Source organism: Clinocottus analis, unplaced genomic scaffold (assembly GCF_023055335.1).
Source record: "Clinocottus analis isolate CAN_PGR_092001 unplaced genomic scaffold, fCliAna1.0.p SCAF_18, whole genome shotgun sequence".
Taxonomy (NCBI): domain Eukaryota; kingdom Metazoa; phylum Chordata; class Actinopteri; order Perciformes; family Cottidae; genus Clinocottus; species Clinocottus analis.
The window spans coordinates 4,865,254-4,892,954 of NW_027175909.1; the positions used below are offsets into that span (position 1 = coordinate 4,865,254).

The window sequence follows — 27,701 nt, forward strand, 5'->3', positions numbered from 1 at the left end:
TAACGGACTCCCTCTGTTCGCCTTAACCGTCCGGCGCGCAACAAAGTTATATATGTCTGGTACATTTGTTCTAAAATTACGTTTAACCATAGACTGTTCAACTATATAATATAAAAACATTGTACAATGAAACTGTCTAATATAATTAATGCGGCAAAATTACGACGGAACTCCCGGGAGTCTTGGTTGTTTCCTATCGGTGACATATCGAGGGGACAGCCTCACACGGGCTGCATTCAAGAAATACCTTTCGAGGCGATCAATTAATGCAAATCATTTAAACTACTGTGAGAGCTAACATTTTAGACATTGCTGTGACATCTAGGAGGCATCAGAACATTTATTGTATTACGTTTTGCCCTCAAACATTTTTTTGCCATTAAAATAAACTGGTTTACGGCATTTTAGTCTTGAAATGCATTTGTAAACTGTTTACTTTGTCATTAAATTAATGAATTTATTCAATACACAAACACACAAAATCAGCGTGGTAACATGCAACAAAGCATACTGAGGTTACTGTGTGCGTGTGTATAGAATATAATCTATGCCTTAGTGTGCGTGAAGACACAACCTTACCCAATTATGGCCCCTTTGCAACAGCTTTCTGTTCTGGGCTCTTGAATGTGTCCTGTTTTGCGTTTCAGGACGAGTCTTTAAGTTTGCGATGTCAAGTGTATTTTCTTATCTTTGAGTGTTCGGGCTTTGACACAATGGCTGGGATCGTGCTGAGGCGATGTGTGAGCAGAACTTTACTGTCAGCACCCGGTGCCAAAGGCGTCCGGATCAGAGGGACAAACCGGAACTACTGGACAACTTTAAGAAGGACTGGTGCTGCTCTGACCGTGAATACCTCTGCTTTTTTATTCGTACTCATCGGACAGTATTGCTTTCCTGCACGAAGCAATTAATCTCACCCAACTTCCTGGCTTTGGAAGAACAGTAGTGCGACAGTAGACCCGATTGTTTAATACGCTAATGTAGGTGAAAGGGCAGCAGGTCTTTAAATGCCAGAAAGGTGCTGAGCAAGTAACAGGTTTAATATGATGATGATGATCATTATAAGGAAGACTGTGTATAATTGAGCATGATGTCATATTAGTTGAACTGATAATAGTTCAATGCAGCCTTTGCATTGAATGTGGAATGAGTGCAATAACCCGATGTTGACATCCTGCTTAGTGTCGTGGCTGAGGCTGATCACTGTAAATGATCGCCATCGGCAATGAACCGTCTTCCCCTCTGAAGTCGTCCCTGTAATTGCATGTGGTCCCTGTTGTGTGTCTTCACGTCCCTCCTCGCCTTTGTTGCGCACACAGGCCGGAGGAGCGGCTGTCCTCCTGGGTGTCCCCGCGCTGTCCTGCCTCACGTTGGACGCTTATCACAGAGTGCAGAGTTCAACCGTGCTATATGCTCTAGAAAAAGGTAGGTCATATCCCACAGATAAATGGGACAAAAACAAACACACATGTTTTTCAGGGATTTAGAAGGCGCAGAATATGTCAATCCGAGTCTAAAATGTCATTGAATGTGACCGAGTGCAATAACCCGATGTTGACCCGACGCTGCTTATAGGGTCACCTGAGGTCAACCAAAGCTGAGCACTGTAAAAAAAAAACACAAAAAAAAGGGGGGGGGGGGAGTGTACGTTCAGGCTGGTGAGCGTTTCTGGCTGAATTTGCTGTTGTGCGCCTGCGCAGATCAGGTGTTGGAGCAGGCGGACTACCTGTACAGCTGCGGAGAGACGGAGAAGCTGTACCAGCTGCTGCTGCAGCACAAGGACAGGTGAGGAGAAGGTTCAGGCTCTCACCGTCTCGCCTCCTCTTCCCACCAGAACTATTGAAATGTACCCTGTTTTGGTAGATTGTATTTGATATTTTCTTATTTTTGCATCACTGACCACAGAGCTCCCAAAGTAAATGGTTTAAAATGCACATTATAAGTTGAAGTTGTGTGTTTTTTTGTGTTCCTGTCCATCCAGTAATGAGGCTGAGTTCCTGTGGAGGCTGGCGCGGGCCTCTCGTGACCTCTCCGTGCTGCCCAACACGGGGGGCGAACAGAAGAAGCAACTGGCGTTCGAGGGTTTCGAATATGCACAGAAGGCCCTGGAGAAGGATGAGAAGTGTTTTGCGGCGCACAAAGTGAGAGCCTGGTTCCCTACTGAGAAGGCTCTACTTTTATAATAATACAATTATAATATAATACACATTTGATATCGGTGTGTGGTCATTAACATGGTCCATCCCTCGTGGAATTATTCAGACACATTTAACAAACAACAAATCAAGCGTTCCTCCATCATTTAACGGCAAGAAAACCAACCAAATATGAATAGTCATAAACCTCCTGCAAATAACGCTCAAAACCATCAATGGAAAAATATTAAAACACACAAACACAGACCACCCCAGCACAAGGCACACCGCACCAATCCAAACATGTGAAACAAATTCACTTTGCACCCGCAGCATGTCGCCAAAGTTTGTCAACACATTTCTATTTTAAAAAAGTGTGAAGCAAAAGAAAAGAAAAAGACATTGATCTCTCAACGTTCTCCCCCTCCTGACTCAGTGGTACGCAGTGTGTCTCAGCGACATCGGGGATTACCAGGGAGTCAAGGTGAAAATTGGAAATTCATACATCATCAGAGAACATCTCGAGGTGAGCGGCATTTGGGTCTTATCATCACTGAACTACGTTTACGAGGTGAATGGAAGTGAAACGTGTTGCTTTTCCCCTTAGAGAGCTGTTGAACTCAATCCAAAAGATGCCACGTCCTTTCATATTTTGGGTCACTGGTGAGTCTTTATTTTTTACTGTAACAAACCATAGCTGTGACATTTTGTTCCAATACAGCTGCTTCATCATATGAACATTTATTACACATTAAAGTCAGACATGGACACAAACGCACTAAAGAAGGGGGAAGTTGTTGGGAGTGTAAAGACTCCTCTGAAGAGAAAGAACAAATACATAATGAGGCCCACAGAATGAAAAGGGATGAGTGCTCTTAATGTGGCATAGGCAACTTTTTTAAAGATGCAAATATTTACCAATATTAATACAGAATAGTGTATCTGTTTTGGAGAAAAAACTCTTCTTGCCAATATTGTTGCGTTTCCCTTTGTGTGCTACTAGATGTTGAAAAACGTTCTGTTGTGCTCAATACTTCTAAAATATTATCATCATCATCTGTATTCTCTCTCTCAGGTGCTTTGCTTTTGCTGAACTGCCTTGGTACCAACGCAAGGTGGCGGCTGTCATTTTTTCTTCACCGCCCGAGTCCACATACGAGGAGGTGAGCTCTGTCTGAAGCCTCTCCTGCTGTTTGGTGACTAACCGCACACCGTGCTGCTTATGAACACAGCTTCAGGCTGTCGTCAACAGCTGTTTTGTCACATTTTTGAGAGACAAACTTTCTCAGATTTGGATTAAGTCCTGTTTTTCTGTCCCTTTCAGGCTTTGAAATTCTTCCTGAAAGCTGAAGAAGGTAAAAAAAAAGAGAAAGAAATACTAAAAGTCACAGACGCATGTACTAAAATAGTTGCTCATCTCTTGTTGGCTGCGAGCTCAGATTCTCTGATCGTAAAAAACAAAAAAGCACTGTGCTTGTAAAATGCATTCAATTAACGTGACGTTCTATGTGTTAGTCGATCCCAACTTCTACAGTAAAAATCTGCTGATGGTCGCGAAGACCTACATGGGCATGAAGGACAAGGAGAAGGCGCTGCTCTTCCTGACCAAAGCAAAAGAGTATCCTGCCCACACGCTGGAAGACAAAGAGGTACACACACTTCCTGTTTTATTGGGTTTCAGCATCACTGATTGGCCCACACAACACCATGATGGCTTTTGACTGACGCATGAATCCCCCGCGCTGATGTGAGCATACCTAATAGGTTCATTTTACTCCTCCTGGCAGGTCCACAGAGAGGCCGTTGACCTCTTGAAGAAACTAGGATGAACCCGGTAATTGTCACCAGAGTGGAACCAGACGCCTTCGGAGACGGTTAATTCCCTGAGGGATGTACTTTTCCAGCTGATTCTGTAATCGATACAGTAGAACTAGTTGAATAATTCAGTTAATCATAAAAGAACCTGCAACGTTTGATATTTGAAGTAGTGGGCGATCTGCTCGCTGCATCTCATCATGCCGGAGTTCCTCTTACACCGACCTCTCTCTGACATCTAGCTTAAGGCTTCAGCGCGTGCTATTAGCTGGGCTGACTGTTTGAAAAAAATAAAATACCTGAACGTGGTCACTTTAAAAAAAAAATCAGATTTGCACACTAAAAATGTCCGAGACGTGGTCAAGACGAATGTGGGACAGTGAAGCGTGCAGCGCTTTGTGGTGAAAAGTTGCATATTGTAAATGACCATTTCTGAGAAGTTGTTTGTTTAAATTAAAGAAATGTAACATCTTCCATTCCCAAACCCGATCTATATGTCAGCAATTCACACCGACGGATAGTTTCTCAAATTAAACGTTAGCTCTATTCAAGTACACGCTTCTACTGTGGTTTTTATTTCCTTTGTTTTATTTTTTAAGATGAGAATAAATCAAATCTTTAATAATGGTTGCTGCTCCTTCAATAGCATCGGGCCAACTGGTTTAACGAGACCAACGTAAATACTAACTGTGGGTTTGGTCTTCAGCACTTTATTGATGCTCGTTCTTCGTTGGCAAGGAGGGGATTTCATGCCGCCAGTAAAAAAAAAAGAGTAGTGTAAATAAAGTCAAACCAGCTGTAAAGATGGTCAGATATTTATTAAATATGGTCTTTTTTTCCACAGGCAGGACCCAATCAAAACAGATGAACCAAAAGCACAGCGTTTTATTTTCCTTGTAGAAAAGAATAAGAATTGCCAACAGTTTCGTTGTGAATCCTGAGCAGAAGGCCTCTCACCCTCCCCTCCCGATAATCACACAACACAAGGAAGCGCGTGGTCATGGAGGGGTTTATCCACTTATTTCTATCTTTTCATTTTTGAAGATGGGTGAAAGCAGATTAAAAATGAATCTCCTATACACATCGTCTTCAGTAAAGGGGCATTCTGTACAGTGTGGTTGGTGTTTACAGTGTGTATCTACACGCGATATGTTACAGTTCGGATGTGTTTCGGGTGGCCTGAAACGATTAGACAGTCTCGTGAATCCGCGTCGCTTTAGAGAGAATACACCCGTGTCACTGGCTACGAGGGTGACTCCCGAAACGTCCCGTCTATTTAGGATAAGAACAAAAAAAAAAAAGGCATCGCAGATTTCCATCAATTGAGCGGTGGCTCTGTGTGATTAATTATAATATTTAAGTACTTTATTTACTTTCATTATCTTTATACAATGGATATTCACATACACAGTTGATTTTTTTCTTTGATTACAGGTTTCTGTTTCAAAAGGAAGCACAGAGTTATGCAGTGTTGACTCTTTAAAAAGTCGGCTCCTTTCGCTACAGTAAATGGTTTTTTTCTTCTTCATACGACCGTCCCTCCTTCCAGCTCCTCCTCAGGGACGGCTGAATACATGTTATATACATGACTGACGGCTCGAGGGTCCGCACGCCCCTTCGAGAAAAAGTCTGAAACGGCTTTCTGCTGTTTGCAGTGGCCTGAGAAAAAAATAAAATAAAAAAATACCCACAATGCTAGAGGAAACGATGAGGATGGCCTGCCACTGCCAGAGCTGAGTTCAGACCGCGGACCAAAAGAATAAGCACCAGAGTTTAGACACAGTGGAGTTAAGACGTGACATTTTGAAAAACTATACGCGTGCCCCCCCTGAAGCATTAAAGGAGAGAGAGAGAGGGCGAAGGGGGGGCAAAACAAAAAAACATGTAGCACTGCAATGCTGCGTCAGTCTCCACGCAGTGTTTGGTCTGTGTCATTTTTTTTGTCAGCGAACCGTTAGTTTATAATTTTTCTGTATCCTTACTGGTTTACAGACTCATGCATTTATGTATTTTCTTTTATTAAACTAAGGCTCTCTTACCTCAGCACAAAACCTGAGACGGAGCTTGACCTCGGGCCGAGTAAACCGGATGATGACCTGAAGAGGCCTGAAGCTCATCTTGTGGCTTCAGTCCCGTCCTGCTGCTGACTGCGCAGACAAACAGCAGAGACACACTTCATGTGACCGAATAGTAATGTTCTCACACCTCTAGTAGACCTATCAACCACTAAACGTGTTCTAATGCTTATTTTTTTTAAATTGGACAGTTTCCACTCTGCTGCCTGCATGCAATATTTATATATGTTGCTTTCAAGACATGAAATTTGATACTTTTTTTTTCGTCCAGTGCCCGTCTCCTTTATGACACTGACCATTTTTTTCAATTTTTTTTTATTTAAAATGTACTTCCATTTTGCAATAATGTTTGGGTTGTTATGTCTCATAGGCTTGTGTTGTAATTAATTAATGGTGATAAGTGAAACAAATTGTCTTTTGGACCTAATTACGACACAAGATGGCCAAATATCAGACCTCTCATCATATGACATTAATTACAAGATGCCCTGTAGGGGGGATTTGTTGCTTGTGATAACCGAGGGGTTTAAGTCAATGTGATCTGTATGTTATCAAGTAAGCATCATCATGGCTGTTGCTTTAAAAACCACAGTGGCTTCACAGGACACTTCAAAAAAGACAAAACGAGAACCGAGTCGAGTTCTGCGATTTAGAGTCCTTTTCTTGATTCATCATGTGCCTTTTGTTATCTTCACGACTTCATCCCAGGAATGACCGGATGATGCTTCTGACTCCAGATGTAGAGAGGGTTGTGTCTTTGTGTGTGTTTAGTGTCGGTGGTGGTAGAGGGTGGTCACAGGAGTCTTCTCATCTCCAGAGGCTGCCATGCAAGCACGCAAAAACTGCAACAATTACTATGAGTCCAACGGGGGGAAAATTATATTCAGGCACCAGATCCCAAAACCACTCTTGCCATTTGGTAGCTCTATAGAACTAGAGCTTTAAAAAGAAGATTGCGCTCCAACTATAAAAATCCTCTCAAAAACACTTTCAGTCTCTTTTAAAAAGCCAGTCAGCAGTGGGGAGGACATTTAAAAGATATCCATGAGTTTCTGTTTTAAACAGAGGAGCAGAAATGCTGAAATGCTTGCATATTTCATGATGGGGTATCATTATATTTAAGGGCTGGGGAACAGGATTGCGGCAAAAACGATGCTGCAAATTAAGATTTGGTTTTAAATGACAAAATAGCTTATATACATTGGTGGTTATCTTGTGCAATTATTTTTGTTGTTGTTTGTTTAACTCGGCTGAATAGACAGCGGCGGGGGAGGGAGAGAAATGCAAGAGGACTCCTCCGCCTATTCTTGGCCAAATCCTTCTGTTTCCTCGATGGCAAAGAGCAGCTTCTCTTTCAGCTGGTCGAAACTCTTGTAAGGAGGCAAGTCCAGCCGGTTGAAGCTGAGGACAGACAAGGACGACAGATCAGTGGAAAGGATCCGATGCTTCCTGAAACATGAGCTACGTCTAAAACAGTGTTCGAGTACACTCAATGTTTTCTTTGCTTGTGATGTGATAGAACATATTCATAAAAGATAACAAAGCAGCAGCTCCATTTCTTTCAAATACTGGAAAGACTGCGTGTGCCTGTTGATTACATCCTAATATTAACAGCTAAGTCAATTACGGCTGCTGTGATTCAATTTTCAAGTGGCAGTGATTGGAATATGATGGCAAAACTCATCAAGAATAAAGTGTAAAACACCACGCGAGGAACAGCGCATCACACTTGACTTAAAACTGAGTGACGTCCGGAGCATCTGATCTACGTGAGGGAGGAATCCTGAATCAGAGGTCGAGCACTCCACTCACCATGTGTGGCTCCGAGGAAGCCAAGTGTCCTTCCCCACCTTCTCAATGCAGAACTTCTGGGGCCCGTTACTCCCTGCAATACAAAAGAGGAGACATTGTGGCGGGAAAAGAAGACACGTGTGTGTCCATAGCTCTTGGTTTCAGAATGATTATTTCATAAATGTGTTACTGTTTGTGCGTCTGTCACTGACCCATGAGCTCAGCAAAGCCGCCCAGAGGAAGTCGGCAGGTTCCGGTGACAAACTGCATGAGCCGCAGTCGCACTTCGTTGTCCACTTCTTTCACCAGCTTCAGGGGAGAAAGTGTGATTTGACTTTTAATCGCTCTGTGCAAACCATGCAATGTGCAACACCCTGTGAATCTTCTGCTCCCTCCCATTGTAAACGCACGATTGCTCTGTTAACAATGGAAGGGAGCAGAAACACAGTGTTTCTATAAGCTGTGTGTGTGTGTGTGTGTGTGTGAGAGAGAAAGACTGTACCTGCCAAAACCAGATGATTTGTTTGCTGTTCCTTGTGTAGTGGCGGTACACCGTGTTTCTTTGCCAGTCCTGGAGGTCTACCTCCTGCATTCCACAGAGCATCACCTGCGTCGAACACACACAAACAAGGAAATAAAGGACAAATACAAGTACAGAAAAGTCTCACAGAAAAAGAGTGATCTTTCTCCACACATTAAGTAATGATTAAAGCTCTGAGAAGTTGAGTAGGCTCTTGGAAACACACACTAGAAACATGACACCACAGGTCATTAACTGCACAGCCAGCTCGTCACGGCACCAGCATCAGGCTACAGTGCTCACCTCGAGCTCCTTTTCATCAAAGTACTGGAGCCACTGAAGTGGGACCACCTCGTTGAAGCCGTCCAGGAAAGCTTTGGTCTGACCCTCCACCCCGCGGGAGAACCTCCACTCTGCCATCAGACTAAAAGCATTGCACAAATGTACTTTGTTAGTAAGAAAAATAATAATATCATATATAAATAGCATTGTGATGAGACAGAAGTTATACTGAACCTGATATACTCCTCCTTGTTCTCCTCAGTGACGAGAACGTTGGTGCCATCAGGTTTGAGATCATGAGAGGTGATCTTCCCCAGGATCTCCATGTCCACTGAGAAGTACATCTCCAGACCGCACTCTTCAATGTTGTTGTCCCTGAGGACAGACGAGATTGTGTTGGTGCCACAGCAGAGTCAAGGCTGATCGGCTCATTGTTGCAAAAAGATCTCTAGGTTTTCAGCCCGTCGTATTAAAGAAAGCAAACCCTGGCCGAGCCTCCAGCATCAAAAGGGCCTTAAAGCCCTTTTGACAACAAAACTGTCTTCTCACTATCAAATGCTTGACAGTAATGGGATCATTTAAAATTCATTTTCATGTATAAATTCTGAAGGCTGTGCAGGGTAAAACACAAATTACCTTATCCATATAAGCGAGTTGTAGAACTCTGGGTCGATGGATTCCAGGTCTTTGAGTATAAGCTTCTTGTTCAGCATGCGTTTGTAGAAAGGCAGAGAGAAGCCTGTGTCGATAAACTTGCCGTGGAAAAGGGCCTGCAGAAGGAGAGAAATAAAAATAAATGTATTCTTTTAACTATGTTGGTCAATCAGAAAATATGGTCTATCCATCGTGAAACATCGATCACTTGACAGATTTACTTGGTATATTTATGTCAAAAGCTTTTCTTTGACAAATTTGTATTTGTGTTTATAGAAAAACAACATTTACTTTTGGCTCCAACGCTAATAAACGTTTGACATTTTACGTCAAATAGATGTCGACTAAAATCAAGAGCTTGTTCCATTTCTAATGTTTTTGCGTTGGTGTCATCAGGAATATTCTCCATTTTGTGGGCAGCTGCTGAACTTGCCATTGCGATGAAGCGGCCGATGAAGCAGAAGTAGGAGAGGTGGTCCGGGTTGATAGCAGAGGCTGGGTTGATCTGCAGACAGTAGTTGCTCTTGCCGGCATACTCAAACAGACAGTACATGGGGTTCAGCACTTCATGGGACAACAAGAAGAACCACTCTCTGCAAAACGACAAGAAAAAAGACAAGAGAAGGGGGGATGAATCAAAGAAATGGGAACAAAATTAAGTAAGAAAAAGTCAGAAATGAGAGAAGAGAGGAAGGGGGACAGACAAGAGATTTATATGATTAATAGCTGCTCACATTTCAAAAGAAGCCAGAAACATTTTTAAATTGACATTAAACTATTTCTATTGTCTATATTACCGGGCTAAGCCACCGTAGTCTAGACCCTCCTCGCCTCTGAAGATAACATAGAGTCTCCTCCTCAAGTCGTAAGGCTTTAGGGCCATAATCTAATGAACAGAGAAAACACACATCAGCGAAATGACATGGGACAAGGCGTATTACTGCATGTGCTGTACAACAATGGTTCAGACTGGCACTGCGGTAGAAAAGCCCTCTTACTTGCTGGAAAGAGTCTTCAAACAGCGTCTGTCTGGAGACGGTGATCTTCACATGGCTAGGGAGAGCATTAGACTGAGCAAACATCAGGAAAAACCCGTTAATGCAATCGGGACAAAAAAAGACAATTAACTGAAAGCAAAAAACGAAAGAGTTATGGAGTAGGAGAATTAAAACACCTACCTGGCACAAGTAGCGGAAATGGGCAAGCTTCCAGCGAAAGCTGCGCTCATAGGCAATCTGAGGGCCTTTGGTGCTGATAGAGCAGAAACATTTCAGAGGTCAAAACGTAACAAGCGCCAGCTGATGGATGCAATGCAACGGATTCTACACGGGTCAGAAATCTTCCCCATACCATGACAAGCAAATGTAGTACAAATATGCTCTGGTAGGGTCTCATCAAGTTGTTATTTAGAAATATTTCCTGGCTTTCAGTTAATTCATCAAATTCCCTGAACATCCCTGCGTGAATCAGAACCATTAAAAATGAATGCCAGTGGGAACCATTTTCTTTCTTCTTTGAATTTCTTGAAAAGTATGTTAAAATCACCCAAGAAAAGCAGATTACAGAAAGTAAACTATTCTGAAACGTGTTCTTACACAGAGGACTTTCCGGTGCGGGGGTCGCTGAAAGTGGTTGTTCGGGTGTTGTGATCCACAAAGTAGCGAACTCCTTCCCTCGTGTACCGGATCTCCCAGCCTTCAGGAAGAGGATCTTCATTTTGTAGCCTGCACGCACACAAGGACAAATTATACTCTTGGATGGCTCCTGCGGAATGAGTGCTAACGCCTAACATAAATTATTTTTAGATCATGGTAACTACAGTCGCTAATCTCAAACAGCTCGGGTCTTCCAGCAAAAGTCACCCTCATTGGGAAAACCGCTAATGATGTCAGGCACATTCCCGCTGAGTTGAATTTTTTCCAACTCAAGGCCTTCAGGGCACTCCTGCAAAACGAGAAGCACTCAGATTTTGCCATCATAATGGTAGCGAATTAATGAATTTTGCTTTAATGATTATATACACTATTTATCGGTTGTTCTTCTCCCGTATATTATAACCTGCTGGCATGTGGTGCAAAAAAATATTACAATTGTTTCTTTTAAGAATGATTTCTAAGTGGCTACCCACATCAGGACCCGTCGCTAGAGACGAGTCACCAGCAAAATGCCTCGAGCGATGCAGTTCGATGTGACCACTTAGACTATTGATTTAGGTCAAAGGTCACATTGTTGCGCAAGGTAGTCCCTGGTATTTTGGATGCTGATTTGAATATGCTTCTCGTGATCTCCCGAGAAATCAAAAAACAATAGTAGTTGGGAAAGGATTGAGCAGAAAATAAAAAGAGTTATGCGTATACTGGTGTATATATTTTTCTTGTAGATTAACTATAATTACTCTTCTTCATTAGAAACAGGTCAGAAAAGCATACAATTCCTTCCACTCCAGCAAAACACACAGTGAGGTCACTATGCCACAGTTTCTACCTCGTCATTTTCCTCGCTGAATATTTATTCAAAACCTTTAAAAAATAAATAACATTGATTTTTTTGCGTTGGCCGATGTTTGAGGTTCATTAGCTCAGAGCAAAGACTTGCATATCCCCAAGTGAGGAGCAGGGAGTTTTTATGGATCAATGGTTTCTGTCTTACTGGGTAAATGTTTCAACACTTTTACAGAAAGTGGACTTCAGCCAATACACAGTCATTTGTGAGAAAATCACAGAATGTATTTCTTCTGTTTTGGTCCAAACAAGGCCAGTAAAATCACTAACAGACCTCAGAGACAGAAAAGACCCTTTAACCTTCGAGCTCACCTTTCACATAAACAAATGATATTTAAAAGAGCTCACCCTTGGGTTCGGGGGTCTTCCCACTGCGTTGTCTTGGTGCTATGGTTGACAAAGTACACTCGGTCATTGGAGTCCACGCGCCTCTCTAAAGTTGAAAAAAACGCAGAGAGGAATCAGTATCTTAAAAGACAGGATGAACACTGGGCCCCAAAATGTGGCAACACATGTCAGATTATCAGTGCTGACTCATGCTATGTTCTCATGCACATTTTCGACTAGCTGCCATCCATGACCTTCATGAACAGCGAGCAGAATTTGTGCTTTCGTATTAACACTCATTTTGCAACATTTCTGCAAATCTATATATACATTTCTGGGTTTGTCTTACCAGCAAGAACTGCAGATGCGATGTAGATCTCACAGTTAAAGAACAGGACATACTGACGCAGAGTGAAAACGTGTGCAGTATTGAGAAGAATGTGAACTCACCCCAACCAGGAGGCAGCGGGCCGAGAGGATCGTTCTCAGCCGACATCATGGATGCCTGAAAACGAGGGATGCACACAAAAACTTCCATTTAAAAAAAAGATTTGACGAGTAAATATTCCAAAGAGGTATATGTATCAAAAAAACGTTAAAAAATAATTTAGGAAAATTATAAAATAAAAACTCCACGATGCGATTTAGGGAAATGGGAGATATTCCAAACGAAAACAAGTTTTGCCATGTGGCATGCAAGAAGGCCTCTGTGCTTGGTTAACTGTTCTTTACTTCTCAGCTGTCTATTGATTTGTGCTGTAAACTAATCATCTGTAAAGATGACATCACTGCTGAGATTAAAGATTTGGTAGAAGGACCCTCCTACCAGATTAGGGCAGGCAGAGGTGTATATATCCAGGTAGTTCTCACCTTAGGCCAAATAAGTTGCTGTGTATCGATAAATGGGGATGCAACACAAATGCCCCCAGAGAGCGAGATGAGACTCATTACATGAAGGGTGATGGACAAGATTTTCAAGTTTCATCAATTGTAATCGTCATCGGAAACTGGACTTTGATTTCTAAGCTCATCATGATACAAATATTGATCGACTTGTTTACCCTTACCAATTAGGTTAGAAAAAGATGTATATCATGATGTGAAAAAATACTTTCTTTGTTATACTCTACAATCCACTTTTCAGTGAGGCCAATCCTTTACAGACCCATCTTTTTTATCTTCAGTGCAGTCACTGGTTTCCATTGATTTTACTGTGGTAGGAAAATGAACTGGCCATTACTTGAAACTTGCTCAAGTTGGACATAACAATAAGCTTCATTTCAGCTTTCACAGTTACCAAAGTTGCATTGATGTAGCTGCGTTGAGATGAACAGTGGTAATGCAGTCATAAGTAGGTGTAGGAAAGGTCTCCACTGGCTAATGGACAGAAAACAATTACTGATGTACAAATAAAAACTTTCAAAAGTTGAAATCATTTATCATATGCATAGACAAATACTAACCATTTCAAGGACCATATTTAAAACATCTGATCTTTTTAAATGGCAGCCTTAAATGCTCTAAAAAGACAATGGAGCCATTTCAGAGCTGTCAATCAGTCCCTCTCAAAGACTGTGTTGAGGCCCACTGTTTGGTTGTAGGAGAATGTATTTGGGTTGCCAATTAAAAAAAAAGAGCCAGTTAACGTTCATCTAAATGTTTTTTTTGTCTTAATAAGATTTAACGTGTTTTCAGAGAACACATGCATAAAACAATTTATCAACTATATAATGTATATTTTCAAAACTATTTAACTATTCAAGATCATACAAGACGGCAGTTAAGGAGCCAGGTTTGTTTACGCCTTATAGGTTTCTCTGTGTTCTGTAGTAATGGGCAAGTACTCGGGAACGTTTGAGTAAAATGCACATGTAAAAACATGACGAGCTTCTAAAAGCTCAAATTTGGATAGATCCAGTGTCAGATGAGTTCTTTGGGTGTGAGATCTAAAGATTGGAAGCATGCATCTTTGGTCACCAAAATCAGACTGTAGAGTAAGAATCACAAATCAACGAAGGAGCTATATTTTGAATAATATGCGTTACATAATGACACAGCGTCCATAATTGTAAAGAGTGTCAAGCAAAAAGAGTGCAAATGAGTCAACCTATTTGAACGGACCTCAGTTCAAGGGACCCTGACAGCAATGTTAATGTATACCAAATTTACACAAGAAGGACAAATTTGCCATACGGTTTCTTTGCATGCACTAATGTGACCTCCCTTAAGGGAAATGTCCTTCTTGATTATCATCATTATGTGGAATGTTGTATTGTTCATGACGGAGGAATTCCACAGTGAAACCCAAACAAGAAAAGTTAGAAAGTTGACAGACTGAATGAGTGGGCAGGAAAATACAAAGAAATGACCTTCACAAGTGGAAAATCTTTTTCTTTTTAAAAAGTGGGTTAATGGAACAAGAGGGCATTGGACAGGTGAAGGTGGGAATTGACTTACAGAGTAGAGGTATCGCTGGTTAAACTGGTGCATAGCTCCCTGCAGCTGGCTGCGCTGGCTCTGCCACTGCTCAAAATTGCGGACTGATTCCATAGTGGGACGCTGCCATGTGGTAGTGCGGGTGTTGTGGTCCACATAATAGATCCGGCCCCGGTCATCCACTCTACGCTCCCAACTAGGAGAGTGACAGAGATACGGCACAATAAAAGCCTCAAACAAAGTACACTTCCCATGTTCTAAAAAATAGAGATATATTAACAGTGTCTTTTGTAATTAATATTTGAAGCTGACTTATGGCCAATAAAAATTCAAAAAGCTCCTGCTAAAAAGTACAAATTAACCTACAGAGTCCATGTCTGAGAAGCGCTGAATAGATAGCGATAGGGAGCATGAGAGAGACACTCACCCTGGTGGTAGCGGCTGTGGTCTTTCCCAGGTCGTAGTTCTGGTGTTGTGGTCTACGTAATAAGTTCTCCCATGTGGGTCTTTACGCTGCTCCCACCTAAAAGAATAACATTAATAACATAAATAACCTTGTAAAATATGAGTCTCATCATAATGTGGCACCCCCTGTTTTACTAGGAGACAATATATTTGACAATTTCTAAGATAAAATAAATACCCATTAATTTAACCATATTTTTGAAAAAAAAAGTGATGTCATAAAGTCAGGGAATGCAGAAAATGCAGCTGGTGGTGTTTCTTTTACCCCGGCGGCAGAGGGTCTGAGGCTCCAGCATTGGGGGCCTGCTGCCTGGGCTTGGCCCCATCCACAGTTACAGTTGCACTGCTACTACTGCTACCGCCGTCGCCGCCACCGCCTCCTCCTGAAGCATTTGCTTCTTCTAAAGCTGGTGGGGAGGACGATGATGATGTGGAGGTCGTGATGGTGTTGGGCCCCTGTGCCGGGGAGGCAAATGTGGAGGAAGCAGCAGCAGTGCTATCAGCAGGCTTAGCAGCAGAAGAGGAGGCTGGAGCCTGTGTGGAAGTTGGCAGCGTCTGAGGGGTGCTATCCGGTTCAGCGTCAGGGTCTGGCGGGGCGGCTTCTTGGTTGCAGTCCTCATGGTCATCTGCAGAGGGCAGCGCATCACTGGATGCAGCGGACGATGGCTCAAGCGCAGCATCACAGGACTCCCCGTTGACTGGAGGCAAGTCAGGGAAAGACAATGATATTGTTTACGTGCATGGACTAAACTCTTCATCCATCCAAGTGGTGTCTCATGGGAATACTCTTTTTTCAAATGGCTAGTCTTGTAATCTTAGAACTTACACAAAAACATTCATCAACTTTTATCTTTGTGATTTATCTATGTATATAAGTTAAGGTAAGGCTATTTGCTGCCTATAAAAAATTAAACAGTGAAGTCACAACAAAAACAATTCTCAAGTCACCTGTTAGTTTGTCACTCGAGTGAGGCAGCGGAGGCCCCACGAATGAGAGAAATTACACCAATTATTTTGATAAAGCAACATTTTTAATAAATTCAAACCGACCGTGCTAGTTCTGTCTGAAGTACCGTGTAAAGAAGATCGTCTCACTCATCAACCCTAGCTCAGTGATGCCAATGTGCTATTAGTGCCCTGCCTGCTCTCCACAGTACACTGTACTCGGCTTTCCTTTTCAGTTTGCTTATCTCTCCAGGGAGTTTTTGAAAGAGGTGCTAAAAGAAGCAGATTATAGGCCTCAACTAATAAGTCTGGATATACTATTATACTCTGTTTACCAAGTTAAACCCCAAGTTAACACAGCCTGCGCAACATAATGGATACCTGCTGAAAATGTGCACACGTCTAACTGAGATGCTCAGATTCTGATTTGAATTACTCCATCCTTGACATGAGAATATAGTTTATCATACATAAACCAGGAAATATTTCTGAAGTGAAGACATTACCACTCGCAAGAGACATAAGACATAAGAGACACTTGGGAAAACCACAACAAAGCATTAAAACGGTTAGAAACAGACCGTACAAATTCACACACTGTGAGACGCAAACCAAAAATCCAACTCACCCGTCCTACTCTCAGTGTCACTGTCTAAGGGTTGGTGGACTGGCGTGGAGTTGGGTGTGGCCTCTCCGTTGATAACGTGACCAAGAGCAGCGCTGCAGGAGCTGGAAGGCTCCTGTCCATCCACACCATTGGAGACCGAACAGGAACTTGACCTCGGGCCCAAGTCTGTACCATTCAATGTGCTTTAAGGGAAAACACACCAGGATTCAAAATAGTTAGATCAAATCTGAATCTAGCTAGACAAGCAACAATTCCTTCATTACACCTTACAAATTCCAGACCTATTTAGTATACACAATAAAAACTGTGTTTGGTAATTCATACTTTTACACACCAAGTGTTAAAGGGATTTTAGATCAGCGTCTTGAATTGTCATGGGATAGTGACAATGTCATGCGTTTGATGCACAGTGTATGTGCACCAAATGCAAAGGCAGGTTTTATAAGTTCAGAATAAACCCACAAGACTGTTAGGAGTGGAAGATTACCAGGGTCCTGTGTTTTAGTCCAGCTTAAACGTTATATTTGGAGGTGAATGTCCAATAAGGCGTTTATGGATGAACAGATACAGGTGTTTATCACACCTCTGTGCCAGAGAGGACAGACCATCTGTGATACTGAATGCAATGGCCAGTGGCATAGGGGTCTCCGGTAATGAATCTGATGGCAAAATAATAAACTGAGAAGTATGAAGTATGTCTATAGATTAGCAAATGTGAGTGTGTGCGGGGGCCAGTCAAGCTGCTGGGCCTGATAACTTCCCTGTTTGTGCTCTAGAAACACGTGCCATCAGTTTACTGATGTCATCACTGACGTGTTCAACATAGCAGTCTCAGGAGAGTGTTCCCACCTGCTTCAAGACAGCAACATCGTCCCTGTACCGAAGAAGTCTGCAGGGTCCAGTCTTAATGACGACCACCCTGTGGCTCTCATCCCATTCTGATGAAGTGGTTTGACAAACTGGCTCTACAATACACATATAACACAACATCCAAGCCAGCCTGGACCCTCACTAGTTTGTAAACAAAACTAACAGATCTACAGATGATGCTGTCTCCATTGCCCTCCACTCCCTCATCTTGAAAATAACAACACCGACATCCAAATGTTGTTTGTTGATTTCAGCTCAGCCTTCACCACAATCTCCCCCATGAAACCGATTGGTAAACCAAGCACTATAGGCTTTAGTATCTCACTCTGTAAGGCTTCCTCACAAACAGACTCCAGGCAGTTCGGCTTCGCAGACACACCCCATCAGAGCTCCCCCACCTCCGGCTTGCAGATGAAACTAGTTTGTCGATGACACTACGAGCATCGGCCAGATTACAAACAACAATTAGACTTCATAGAGAGTGAAAACAGACAGACAATTTTACAGTGTGACGCTCAGAGAAGAAACTACTGCTTCACGTCAGTCAAACCAAAAAGCCAATTGTTGATTTTGGAAAAAACATCTACATCAGGCGATTAGAACAACTTAACATTATTGATACTCATCTACTGAGAATCAGTGATATTTGTGACAACCGGTGCCTGTGAAGAGCCCAAAGGATCTTTGCAAAGACAATACCCACCCCAGCGTGTTCACCCTGCTGCTGTCTGGTAAGTGTTACAGAAACATCAGCTGCCGTACCATCAGTGCAGCTCATTTCCTCAGGCTGTGAGTCTTAAATTCATCCTCCACACATAACATAGTTTTGTTAGTTTTTTTGCATGTTTTCTTATGAAGCAGAATGGGACTGTTGTACAATGATAATAAATGAACTTTGTAATCCTTGTAACCTTAAAAGGCTTGACTCGAGACACTGGGACTATTGTCCTGCGAGGGCAAGGACAGGACATAATAGGATTGCACAGTGACGTAATGGGCACAACTGAAGAGGCCCTTTTATAAGGCCGAAGAGTTCAGACGGTGCCACAGACGAGCCCACACTAAGACCATTACAAAATCTGCCATATGACTCAAGTCCAGGCCTCGTCGAGGCAAGTTCACAGCCAGCAGACCAGTTAGCTAGCAACCAAGAAGAATGGACGACTCTGATGAATGTTGATTTGACTACTCAGCCTATCCGCACATCAAAAGCTCTTACTATACCGAATACACAACGTAAGCTGCAAAGCACAGAAAGAGATGCCAACTAATTTCTCACCATATCAGGCCCATTTATATCTTTGGCCATTTTCATGATAGAGCTTGGCAAAGGCTGACAACACTTTCACAAGGAATTTGAGTCAATATTTTATTTTGTATCAATATACTGATGTTTCAATAATTTAAATACAAATACTTCAAAGGGAACTGGACTTGTTGTTTTAGCATGACAATCAAATGCAGAGGAGAAAATGTGGTACAAAGACAAAGTAGCAATTACTGAAATGGTATAAGGTGGAGCAGACAGTTGACACCAAATGAAACATTGTGCTCCTGTATCCAGCATGAGGGGCAGGTCGGGATCAAATATTTTGACAGACTATGAGACCTGGTGCCTCAAGCTCTACAGGAAAAGTAGAAACACAAGCGAACTGAAATGAAAGGTCGGTAAGGCTCAATAAATAAAAAGCTTTAAAAGAAAAAATTAAATATAAAAAAGGGGAAGGTTGAAAGAGGTGACTAGAAAAAGGAAAGAGAAGTAACGGCGTGAAGGCTGCCAGTTGGCACCCATGAATGACAGTGACTTACAACCGTTAAGGACGAGTAAACAGACAGAGAGAACAAGAAGGGCAGAGGGCCCAAAGATTTGTCTCCCAGCTAAATAGCATATTACTTGTAGTCACATTTAGGGGAAGAAGCAGGGCGGCTTCAGCCACATTTAGGGTGACACTACATATAAAAATTCCAAAAATGCATGCATAATTCTATCAAAAATGTTGAAGGTCTTCTTGTTTTTTAAAGAAGTTGTTTTTCCCTGAGATTTACCAGAGATAATCATCTGTATTATGCTTGAATTTGTTGAAACCAAAAAATGGGTTTGTGTTATTGTAATTGTCTTGCTTTCATAAACACACGTTAAAGATTTCATTATTTATTCAACAATGATGGACGGAAAAGTCTTATTACCACAAATATCCCTTAGCTGGCTACCTTTCCGATCTGGCCGAGTATTCAAATATTTTGGGTACTCCCAGGGAGGGGAAACACTACCAAGTGTTTAATATACCTCTCTGTTTGTGTCTTGCAGTCTTCTCAGGAACTGCAATACAGAGGAGAGCCAGGCAACCACAACCTACTAAACCCCTCTGCCAACCTCCCGTCTGTTGCGATGAGCAGATATGCTTCTTCAGTGGCTTTTCCATAAAAGCCCAGTTACACTTACTAAAGGAGACTTTTTCTGTGTGACAAATAAGAAAGACTGGCACCAGAGCAGCAGCATGAGTACTTAAAGCAGAGGAAGGGCATAGTCAAGGAGAAAAAGCAGGACAGACAGACAAGATGCAGACCAAATATGCCTGCATGTGTTCTTCGAGCACACATTGTCGGGAAACCAAGCTGGCACATAACTCTTTGCAGCCTGTTAGCATTCCTTGTTTTCAAGGAGTTCTTCTCATCAGGCCAACAACCATATAAGGCAGTTGTTCCCAAACTGGGGGGCACGCTCCCTAGGGGGATGCGCAGCTTCATCACCAACCCACACACAGACAAACATCGTATGGTTGAACCGAAGAAATACAAATAAAATTAAAATAAATCAACTGTGTGCCAACCATACCCCCCAGAGTGGCTCATGTTACAGAGCAACGAATGGAAAAACCAGAGAGAGACACACACAGTGACACAAAGAGAGAGCGAGAAAGAAACAGAGCGACACAGGAAGAGAAAAAGATAAGAGATAGGAAAGAAGCGATGTACACCAAAATGGACATATTTGTGACTGGTATGAAGTTCAAACCTGATGGCAAGTCTGTTACAGCTATAACAGGATTACAATGTTCCTATATCATCAAAGGGGGGCTCGACAGGAAAAGTTTGAAAACCACTGATATAAGAGAAAGTGAAGTGGACAGAATCTTCCCCATGACCTCAAAATGCTCGTTAACTCACCTGTTAGCAGCCCTGGAGGAAGAAGAGGATGAGTCTCCATTTTCGTGGATGGCATCGCCATTCTGTTGGACTTCTAGTGGGGATGGGAGAAAACTATTTTAGCAAACAGAAATGATGAGCAAGCGTCCATTTACTAAATTAATGTAATGAACAAGTGGTGAGTGCGTGACTGTACAGGGATTAGATGATAGTGTACCAGCCTATTTCTCTCGCTTTGCTTCATTGTTGATCGTCACCGGTAAACATTATGATGAAAATTGGCAACCCCCTGCCTCGCCCACCCCAAACACATAAATACTCAGCTCACTGGTGCCATTTGCTGCATTGCCGTTGGTAAGTGGTGCCAGTTCTTCCTGGCCAGTGACAGTCAGGCCATCTAGGTAGACAGTCAGCTCGCCTGCAGGAACCAGAGCTCCCTTCTGCTCCACGCTCAGTTTCAGCACCTCCTTTACATTCTCCACTGTAGAGGCAAAACAGGGATCGTGTGGGAGGAGGCATTACAACAAAGTCGCATCAAGAAGAGCAGAAAGCAAAACAATTTCAGAGACACGGTTAATTCACAACATTCATGTTGAAAACAGATATCAGGCAACCTCAACAATACATCTGTTGTCAGGGTGATTCTGATTAACACAAACGTCAATAATTCACATTATAAATCAGGAGATGAGCAGAAAGGTATTTAGCAAAAAGAAAATAAAAGTTAAAAACACACGGTGGTAATGTAAGCTTGTCTAAATAAATAGTACTTCCTGCGTCTCCTGTCTAACTGCAACACAACGTACATGTTAAAACACAAACACAGCCCACCCCCAACATTGTAATATAACATGGTTCTGCATTTTAAAAATCATACATTTTCTGTCATGCTGCTCCAAGGCTTGAATTAGGTCCAGCGTGGCTTTGCCCATCAGAGCGTCTGCCTTCAGGGGGTGGTGACTCCATACTTTGAAATTCACCTGGGTGTGCGGTGTTACATTCCTAAAAAAAGGTTAGGAACACACAAACAAACGCATTACACATGTAATTATTACAATGTTTAACACAAATCTCACACACACAAAAAGGACAGTCAAATTATATGCGTTTAGTGCTAGTGTGCTCCATCAGGAGGGCCTTTTATTTTTGGTCAGGTTTTGGGACCAGTCAAAACATTTAAATGTGGAGAGCAAAGAGACGAACATGGTGAAGTATGTCTAATACATAAAATCTCCATTCACAACCTCTGCATCTACTTTCAGTATCCGTTCCTCCTCGAAAAAGAGAAACAACGACAAAGAAAGCAACAATTATTTCGATGTTTCTCAAAAGCCTTGCTGCAGGCTTAGCGACTGATGTACTCGGCTGCTTCCTTGCGTTTTCTGTGCTTACACAAAATGAACACCACACAGCACAGTCGTTGTATTCACGGTTGAGCACTTCAGCCTAAAGAGAAACATCTAGAATCGTAACCAGGACGTCAATATGCAGGATTCATAACGGCTTGCGAAACAGCCATGGTTCAACACAGGATGACACAGACAGCACCACTCTGTCTTCTTCGCAATAATTACCCAATCAAGACAATTAGTATTTGCAATGACATGCCTCTGGCATTTAGCTGGGCTATTAGGAAGCAAGAACTGTAAAAGTCTCAGCATTTTTTTTTCCAAATAATTTTTCAGATGAACAAACAGCACTTATATTTGTTAGATAAGGTACCCACTGTTAGACGCATGGACCTCAAAGGGGTGCCCCAAAGCCAAGGAGAACAGAACTATTGCTTCATCTTTCCCTCACAACAGCTTTTCATACGAGAATGGGTCGTTTTCTGTTTGAGGAACTCCCCTCAATAGAAGACAGATGCCTACTCTGTCGATGATTTTATCTTCTTCATATAATTAAGTGGATTCAAGAGTTGTTCTGTATCCCACCCGACTTAATACACTGTGAACAGGAAGTTGTGGATATCACATGCTAAGATGCATACAGGCACAGACTGTCAGATAAACACAGGAGGCAAACGGTCATTTCTTACAGAGTGAGCCTCTCATCCCATTTAGGACTCGAGGAGCTGTTGGACTTTGTTGTGCGCCGCGACTCCCCCTCCGCTGTCACCTCCACATAGATGGAAGTCCCAAACAGGCTTTTCTTCCTCTTGATTTTGGCACAGGAAACTGGTGGGTACATGAATGGGTTAATGAGACAAGTGTTTTATTTCCTTTCACTTTTTCAGTATAAGGTTGACAGTGTAATTCTGATATTCAGACACACAATGCAAGGTGTGAGCTCTCTGCCACTCCTGCGTTTTTTTAGTTTCTCGCGTGCTTGGACTCACCAATGGCATGGAGCTGCGATGTTCCTCTGTGGTTATGGCTAGACTCGGCTCTAGAAGAAGCCGTGGCCATGTCATACACCACAGTGGGAGACCTTTAAATTCATACACACACAGACCGATGAAGCAAACATCAAACACATAAGATGTACAGCCAGTAAAATCAAAAATAAGAAACAAGTGAGCTTGGCAGGGTTCCAATAAAAATACAGTTGAGGAGTCGTAGAAGCTGCTGCTGCATAGTCTGAACCTTTTGTTGAGGTCTGTGGTCAATGTTTCACCAGGTTTTAGCTGTTCATATTGTTCAACATTTTGTGTAATTATTATTTACCTTCTGTAATGTTGTAATTATAATGCTGGAAACACATTTCATACTCACAATTGGTGTGTGTTGCTAGACCCTCTGGTTCAGCCCACTCTGTGTCCCATGGTTCCTCTGAAACAGAAAAGAGCATTTTGTTTAGTACAAGGCTGAGACCAGCTGCTGTATACTTCAGCCATTCAAAATAGGACCTTGGATTAAGACGCCAATTTAATACTTTGTATGTGTACATCTCATAACATATGACATAACTGTTATCATGGAGGAATAAATGGGACACTGTGAAAAGCCCGTGTGATTTTTTTTTTTTACTGTCACACTATACTAATAATAAAAAAGTATAAATAAAAGTAACTTGATCTGGTGTAAAATTCTTTAAGAGCAAAATTGCCACTTGCACTCAAAACAACTGACTATCGTTCACATCTACAACTGTTCTTATTCTCGTCTCAGCAGTGGTCAACCACAAACCTGACTTCTCCGCTCACAGCAATGAACTGACTTCAGTCACTATGCACCATGTTTTTAGACGTGTACTTCAATCTGTAAATGTGCTAGCAATTGTTTTTGTAAGATTCTGTCAGTGTGAATCTGGCTAAGATCAAACATGAAATGAACATCGTCACATTAATGTTAATGAAACAGCGCAAAGTTCAATAAATTAGAAGAAACACAGGGCTCTGGATCAACGTTTCCGCAGGTTGGTGCTACCAACTTTCACACTGGATCAAATGAGTTCATTATTTTGCCGCACACTTTTTTGGTACGGTGGGGTATTGATCGATGACCTTGCATGCTAATGAGTAGTTGTCGTTTGCGATTCGTGCCTTACACTTTCAAATTCTCATATCAAATGAGCCAATACAAATGTGTTATTTTCCCTGCAGTGCTGAAAAAAAATTGATCATCAACAAAGTCCCCCTAAATGTTGACTCTCAACACCAATTACACTATCGATATGATTACACGACTACATTATTGTGATTAAACTACAACATTAAGAGGCACGTTGTAAAAAAAAGGGGTTCTTTGAAATGTATAGTTTTAAATTCTATATAGCCTTTCAATCTATTACAATTGATCTCAAGACCGATCAAATAAATCCTGAATATGTCTTTCTTGGGGAATTGTCTAAGTCTTTTGTCAGCAGTGACATAACATAACCCTGATCACCACGTTCAGGCATGCTTGCCTTCTCCAACCAGACGAAGTCCTTTAAAGGTCCAAGCTCCAGAAGTCACTACACCCACTGCTTCCTGATCTTGTACCAAGGGTCTAATTTTGACCAAGCGTTTTTTGATATGATTAAATTATCGCAGCATCAGGTTGTCACATAGGCTGGTTGATCACCCAATATAGACCACAATTTGGAGCAGGCACATTTTAAGCAGCTTAGAAGGAACTCAATTAAAAGTCAAGGTCAGTCCGTGCCTGAATGAACTGATCAATGTGCAGATTACAGGGCAGAGAGACACAAACAAAATCAGCAACACAGTGTCATGTAAAAATAAGTCGGCCATCTTACTATTCTCAAAGTTTCATACCAAGTGAGTTCACTAGTGATCTGCAGGTTAATCAGCAATTTTTTTTAAAAAAGCTACGAATCCAAGTTAAAGTTTAACTTTTAGAATATGTATTACTATAAATGTCATAAACCCTGATAAATCTTCCAGAAACACACATAGCACTTAATGTTTCAAAAGTTAAAAAAAATCCTAGTTTTGGTTTATTTTTAACTAATTTTGATTTATAAATCAGCGATAGGAGACACAAAACGGGACCCAAGAAACACTGAAATACACCACTGAGTAAATCACTGAGTAAGATAACTCCTCAAAACGATCAGGAATAAATTAAGCCCTCCATCCACAGCAGGCAGTTAACAACTGTATCAGGGAAAAAACAACTAGGGGGATAAAGGATGGAAATGGCAGAGTCCAGCAGTCATCTGCCTTCCCTTTCAAAAGGTCTTGACAAATAAATAACCAAAAACACTTTGACTGGCTCCAAACCCCTCTCATATGGACAATAAAGTTTAAAAAAAACATTAACTTTCAGTCCAGAAGACAACAAATATGAAGATGGAGCTTTTGATTTCAAACACTTAAAGATTGTTGGCTTACATAAGTGATTGTGTGAATAAACACAAGATTATGTTGAAAACCCCTTTTTAAAGACTATATTTAAATTCAAGCACGTTCCTAACCTTGAGAATATGGTGGTAAAAATAAAGAGCTTTCCAATTGTTCAAGACTTTGTACGAAGCCTGATATTAAGGTTCTCTAATTTCACACAGAACAACTTCCACACCAACATGGACATCATGCCCACATACACGGTCTCTCACAAAGTTGCCTGCATTGGAATACATCTGACCGTGATGTCAGGGGGGTGTTTGCTTACATGAACAGCACTGAAGTCTCCCTTCAAGCACTCTGCACAGCTCAACAAACAGGGCAAGAATAAGTCAGTACAAAACTAAGCCATAACCAACTCTAGTCTTGTTCTTCCATTTTCTATATAGCTCAAAATGAAAACAAATGTTATCTATAAACTACATTCAGAATATATTGTCATATTAACAGGACACAGGAGAAGCTTAATTTACACCTGCCAGAGGTTGTGATCTGTCCAATTTACTGAGAACCAGGCACCCCAAATTAAAAATAATTGCATTTTCAGTAATGAGACAGCTATTAGGCTTGCAATTCCCTACATATAGAAAACGCTGTTCAAGCACTAAGTGAATAGAAATCTTTAACCTAGTTCTACTTTATCTCAACATACTCAATAGGAAACCCAGTAAATTATTCTTTTCTTCATGTTGGCATGACACACTCGCTGCATGCATTGACGGCAGTCTACAACTCCTGCCCCTCAGCTGCTTTTCAAAGGTCAATGTGTGTGAGAGAGAGCGAGAGCGAGACACAAACAAGTATATTTCAGAACCAGCAAAAGTTGCTGCTCAAGTGACAGCTTCCTGAGATTAATTCCCTACTATTGTATAATAACTAATATACATGCGACAACCTGAGCTGTCAAACCACTGTTTATAGCTGGAAAACAGCAAGACACTCACTAATGATTCTGGAATACAATAGCCAAGGAAATCCTGATCAGCCACTGAAACAAATAAAAGTCAAATCATTGGGCCTAAACTTCATTGATAGCGATTCCCATCAGATCTTAGCTGGGCCCCGAGTTCATATCCTGTATCATATTGGGCTCAAAATACTGCGTCTTGGCCAACGACTGTTTCAGTGTGTTGTACTTGTTCTTGTTCAGTATTAATAAAAGGAAGCACTACTGACATGTTAAAACACCGTGTTAAAACAGCAGTATGCCTCAAGTCAGGCCTAGGTTGGCGTTTCTTAAGTCAGGTATCGTTCATAATCAAAGAAGCACCTTGTTGACAACAAATGGTGACACGTAAAAGTTAGAGGTACCCACTGTTTTTCTTTTCTTTTCTGATAACAACGTTCAGTAAACAATACTGTGGGTGTTGGATAATACATCAGCATATTGCTATCACTTAAAAACTACAATAAAATTGCAACGTTGAGCTATTGAAGCCTGGTTATTCCAAACATGGATCATCACACACAAACTCCGACATGGTTAACGAACGTCGGCTAACTTCTGATAATCTACTAAAATGCTAACGTTAACGCTAACCTAAGTAAGAGTAATTTACCAGACACCCGGCACAATGCTCTCCAAGTAACCTAGTAGTCTATGACATCGGAGACAGTGTTTGGTCATCTCATACTTGCCCCGGACGTTTCACATCGCGTTAACCGTATCTGTCAGATAAGGACGTGCATCCAGGTCCACTAGCAGCGGTCTGCAACGAAAAGCTAAAGTCAGCTAGCCCGCTATCAATAAGCTAACCAGCTAGCCACTGGAAGAAACCCTGTTTTTAGTGTCATTTGTTTCAGTTACAAGCTTCCCGATAGCCGACTGTCCCTCGAATTGCCCTTGCAATATCTAACGAGCTTACCAGGTGGGTATATCCTCACACAATGGACATTGCCACTGTGTTTGTTGAATCTTTCGCCGTACAGCCCGCTGCTACTTTAGCGAGCTAACGTCTCAAACTTAAGACAAGTTAGCTCTTCTCCCACTGCGGGCGCGAGCCGGCGTGCTAACGGGTCTAGCCTCGCGAAGGCGCTTTGCTAGTCGTCCGCCATCATCGAGCTAACGTCGGTCTGACAGTTTAGTCGGATGTTTGAGAGATTTAATTTGTGACATGACGACAAATTCGTTCGCAATGGGTTTGGTGACACAAGCAGCAGGCTTTTACCTCGTCCGGTGTCCCGCTCCGTTCCCGCTCTCTGCGTCTCTTACGTTACGGTTGTCGGTAAAAAGCCCAACCGTATAGGCCCCAGTCTGCTACGGTTGTCTTGCCATCTCTGTGCAGAAGCCTCTGAGCAGCAAAACACACGGTCCACAG

The 27,701-nt window shown here is 41.9% G+C and overlaps 2 protein-coding genes across 4 annotated transcripts; one reads left to right on the top strand and one right to left on the bottom strand.

The window, feature by feature from the left end:
* The first annotated feature begins 641 nt into the window (after positions 1-641).
* rmdn1 (regulator of microtubule dynamics 1) lies at positions 642-4,637 on the top strand. Its single transcript, XM_068581289.1, has 10 exons — positions 642-845; positions 1,320-1,425; positions 1,701-1,785; positions 1,982-2,141; positions 2,572-2,661; positions 2,743-2,798; positions 3,211-3,298; positions 3,460-3,490; positions 3,651-3,784; positions 3,923-4,637. Exons 1-10 carry the CDS (start codon positions 714-716, stop codon positions 3,962-3,964), a joined length of 924 nt encoding a protein of 307 aa, XP_068437390.1. The 5' UTR covers positions 642-713; the 3' UTR covers positions 3,965-4,637.
* Positions 3,602-27,701, bottom strand: LOC137788476 (NEDD4-like E3 ubiquitin-protein ligase WWP1). Of its 3 annotated transcripts, XR_011077747.1 has the most exons (26): positions 27,552-27,701; positions 23,306-23,362; positions 22,930-23,021; positions 22,630-22,768; positions 21,469-21,593; positions 20,920-21,072; positions 20,613-20,685; positions 16,575-16,756; positions 15,267-15,699; positions 14,964-15,059; positions 14,558-14,732; positions 12,551-12,605; positions 12,122-12,206; positions 10,868-10,996; positions 10,451-10,523; positions 10,271-10,342; positions 10,070-10,158; positions 9,706-9,865; positions 9,255-9,388; positions 8,853-8,993; positions 8,640-8,760; positions 8,319-8,423; positions 8,029-8,125; positions 7,838-7,910; positions 5,990-7,426; positions 3,605-4,045 (listed from the first exon to the last, which is right to left on the bottom strand). XR_011077747.1 is itself a non-coding variant. In XM_068581286.1 (25 exons), the coding sequence occupies exons 3-25, from the start codon at positions 22,997-22,999 to the stop codon at positions 7,327-7,329; spliced, it is 2,880 nt and encodes a 959-aa protein (XP_068437387.1). In that variant the 5' UTR covers positions 23,000-23,021; positions 23,306-23,362; positions 27,552-27,701; the 3' UTR covers positions 3,602-7,326. The 3 variants fall into 3 exon arrangements, 2 of the variants coding, with proteins under 2 accessions (XP_068437387.1, XP_068437389.1); XM_068581286.1 differs by having other exon boundaries at positions 3,602-7,426; XM_068581288.1 differs by lacking the exon at positions 27,552-27,701 and adding an exon at positions 27,249-27,324 and having other exon boundaries at positions 3,602-7,426.

Bases quoted from the DNA above. Each gene is read 5' to 3' on its own strand.
- rmdn1 (XM_068581289.1), top strand. From the start codon at position 714: ATGGCTGGGATCGTGCTGAGGCGATGTGTGAGCAGAACTTTACTGTCA. The intron at 846-1,319 runs GTGAATACCTCT...TTGCGCACACAG, and splicing joins GGACTGGTGCTGCTCTGACC to GCCGGAGGAGCGGCTGTCCT. The intron at 1,426-1,700 runs GTAGGTCATATC...GCGCCTGCGCAG, and splicing joins GCTATATGCTCTAGAAAAAG to ATCAGGTGTTGGAGCAGGCG.
- LOC137788476 (XM_068581286.1), bottom strand. From the start codon at position 22,999: ATGGCCACGGCTTCTTCTAGAGCCGAGTCTAGCCATAACCACAGAGGA. The intron at 15,700-16,574 runs GTGAGTTGGATT...ACTTGCCTCCAG, and splicing joins TGACACTGAGAGTAGGACGG to TCAACGGGGAGTCCTGTGAT. The intron at 14,733-14,963 runs GTGAGTGTCTCT...TCACTCTCCTAG, and splicing joins CCACAGCCGCTACCACCAGG to TTGGGAGCGTAGAGTGGATG.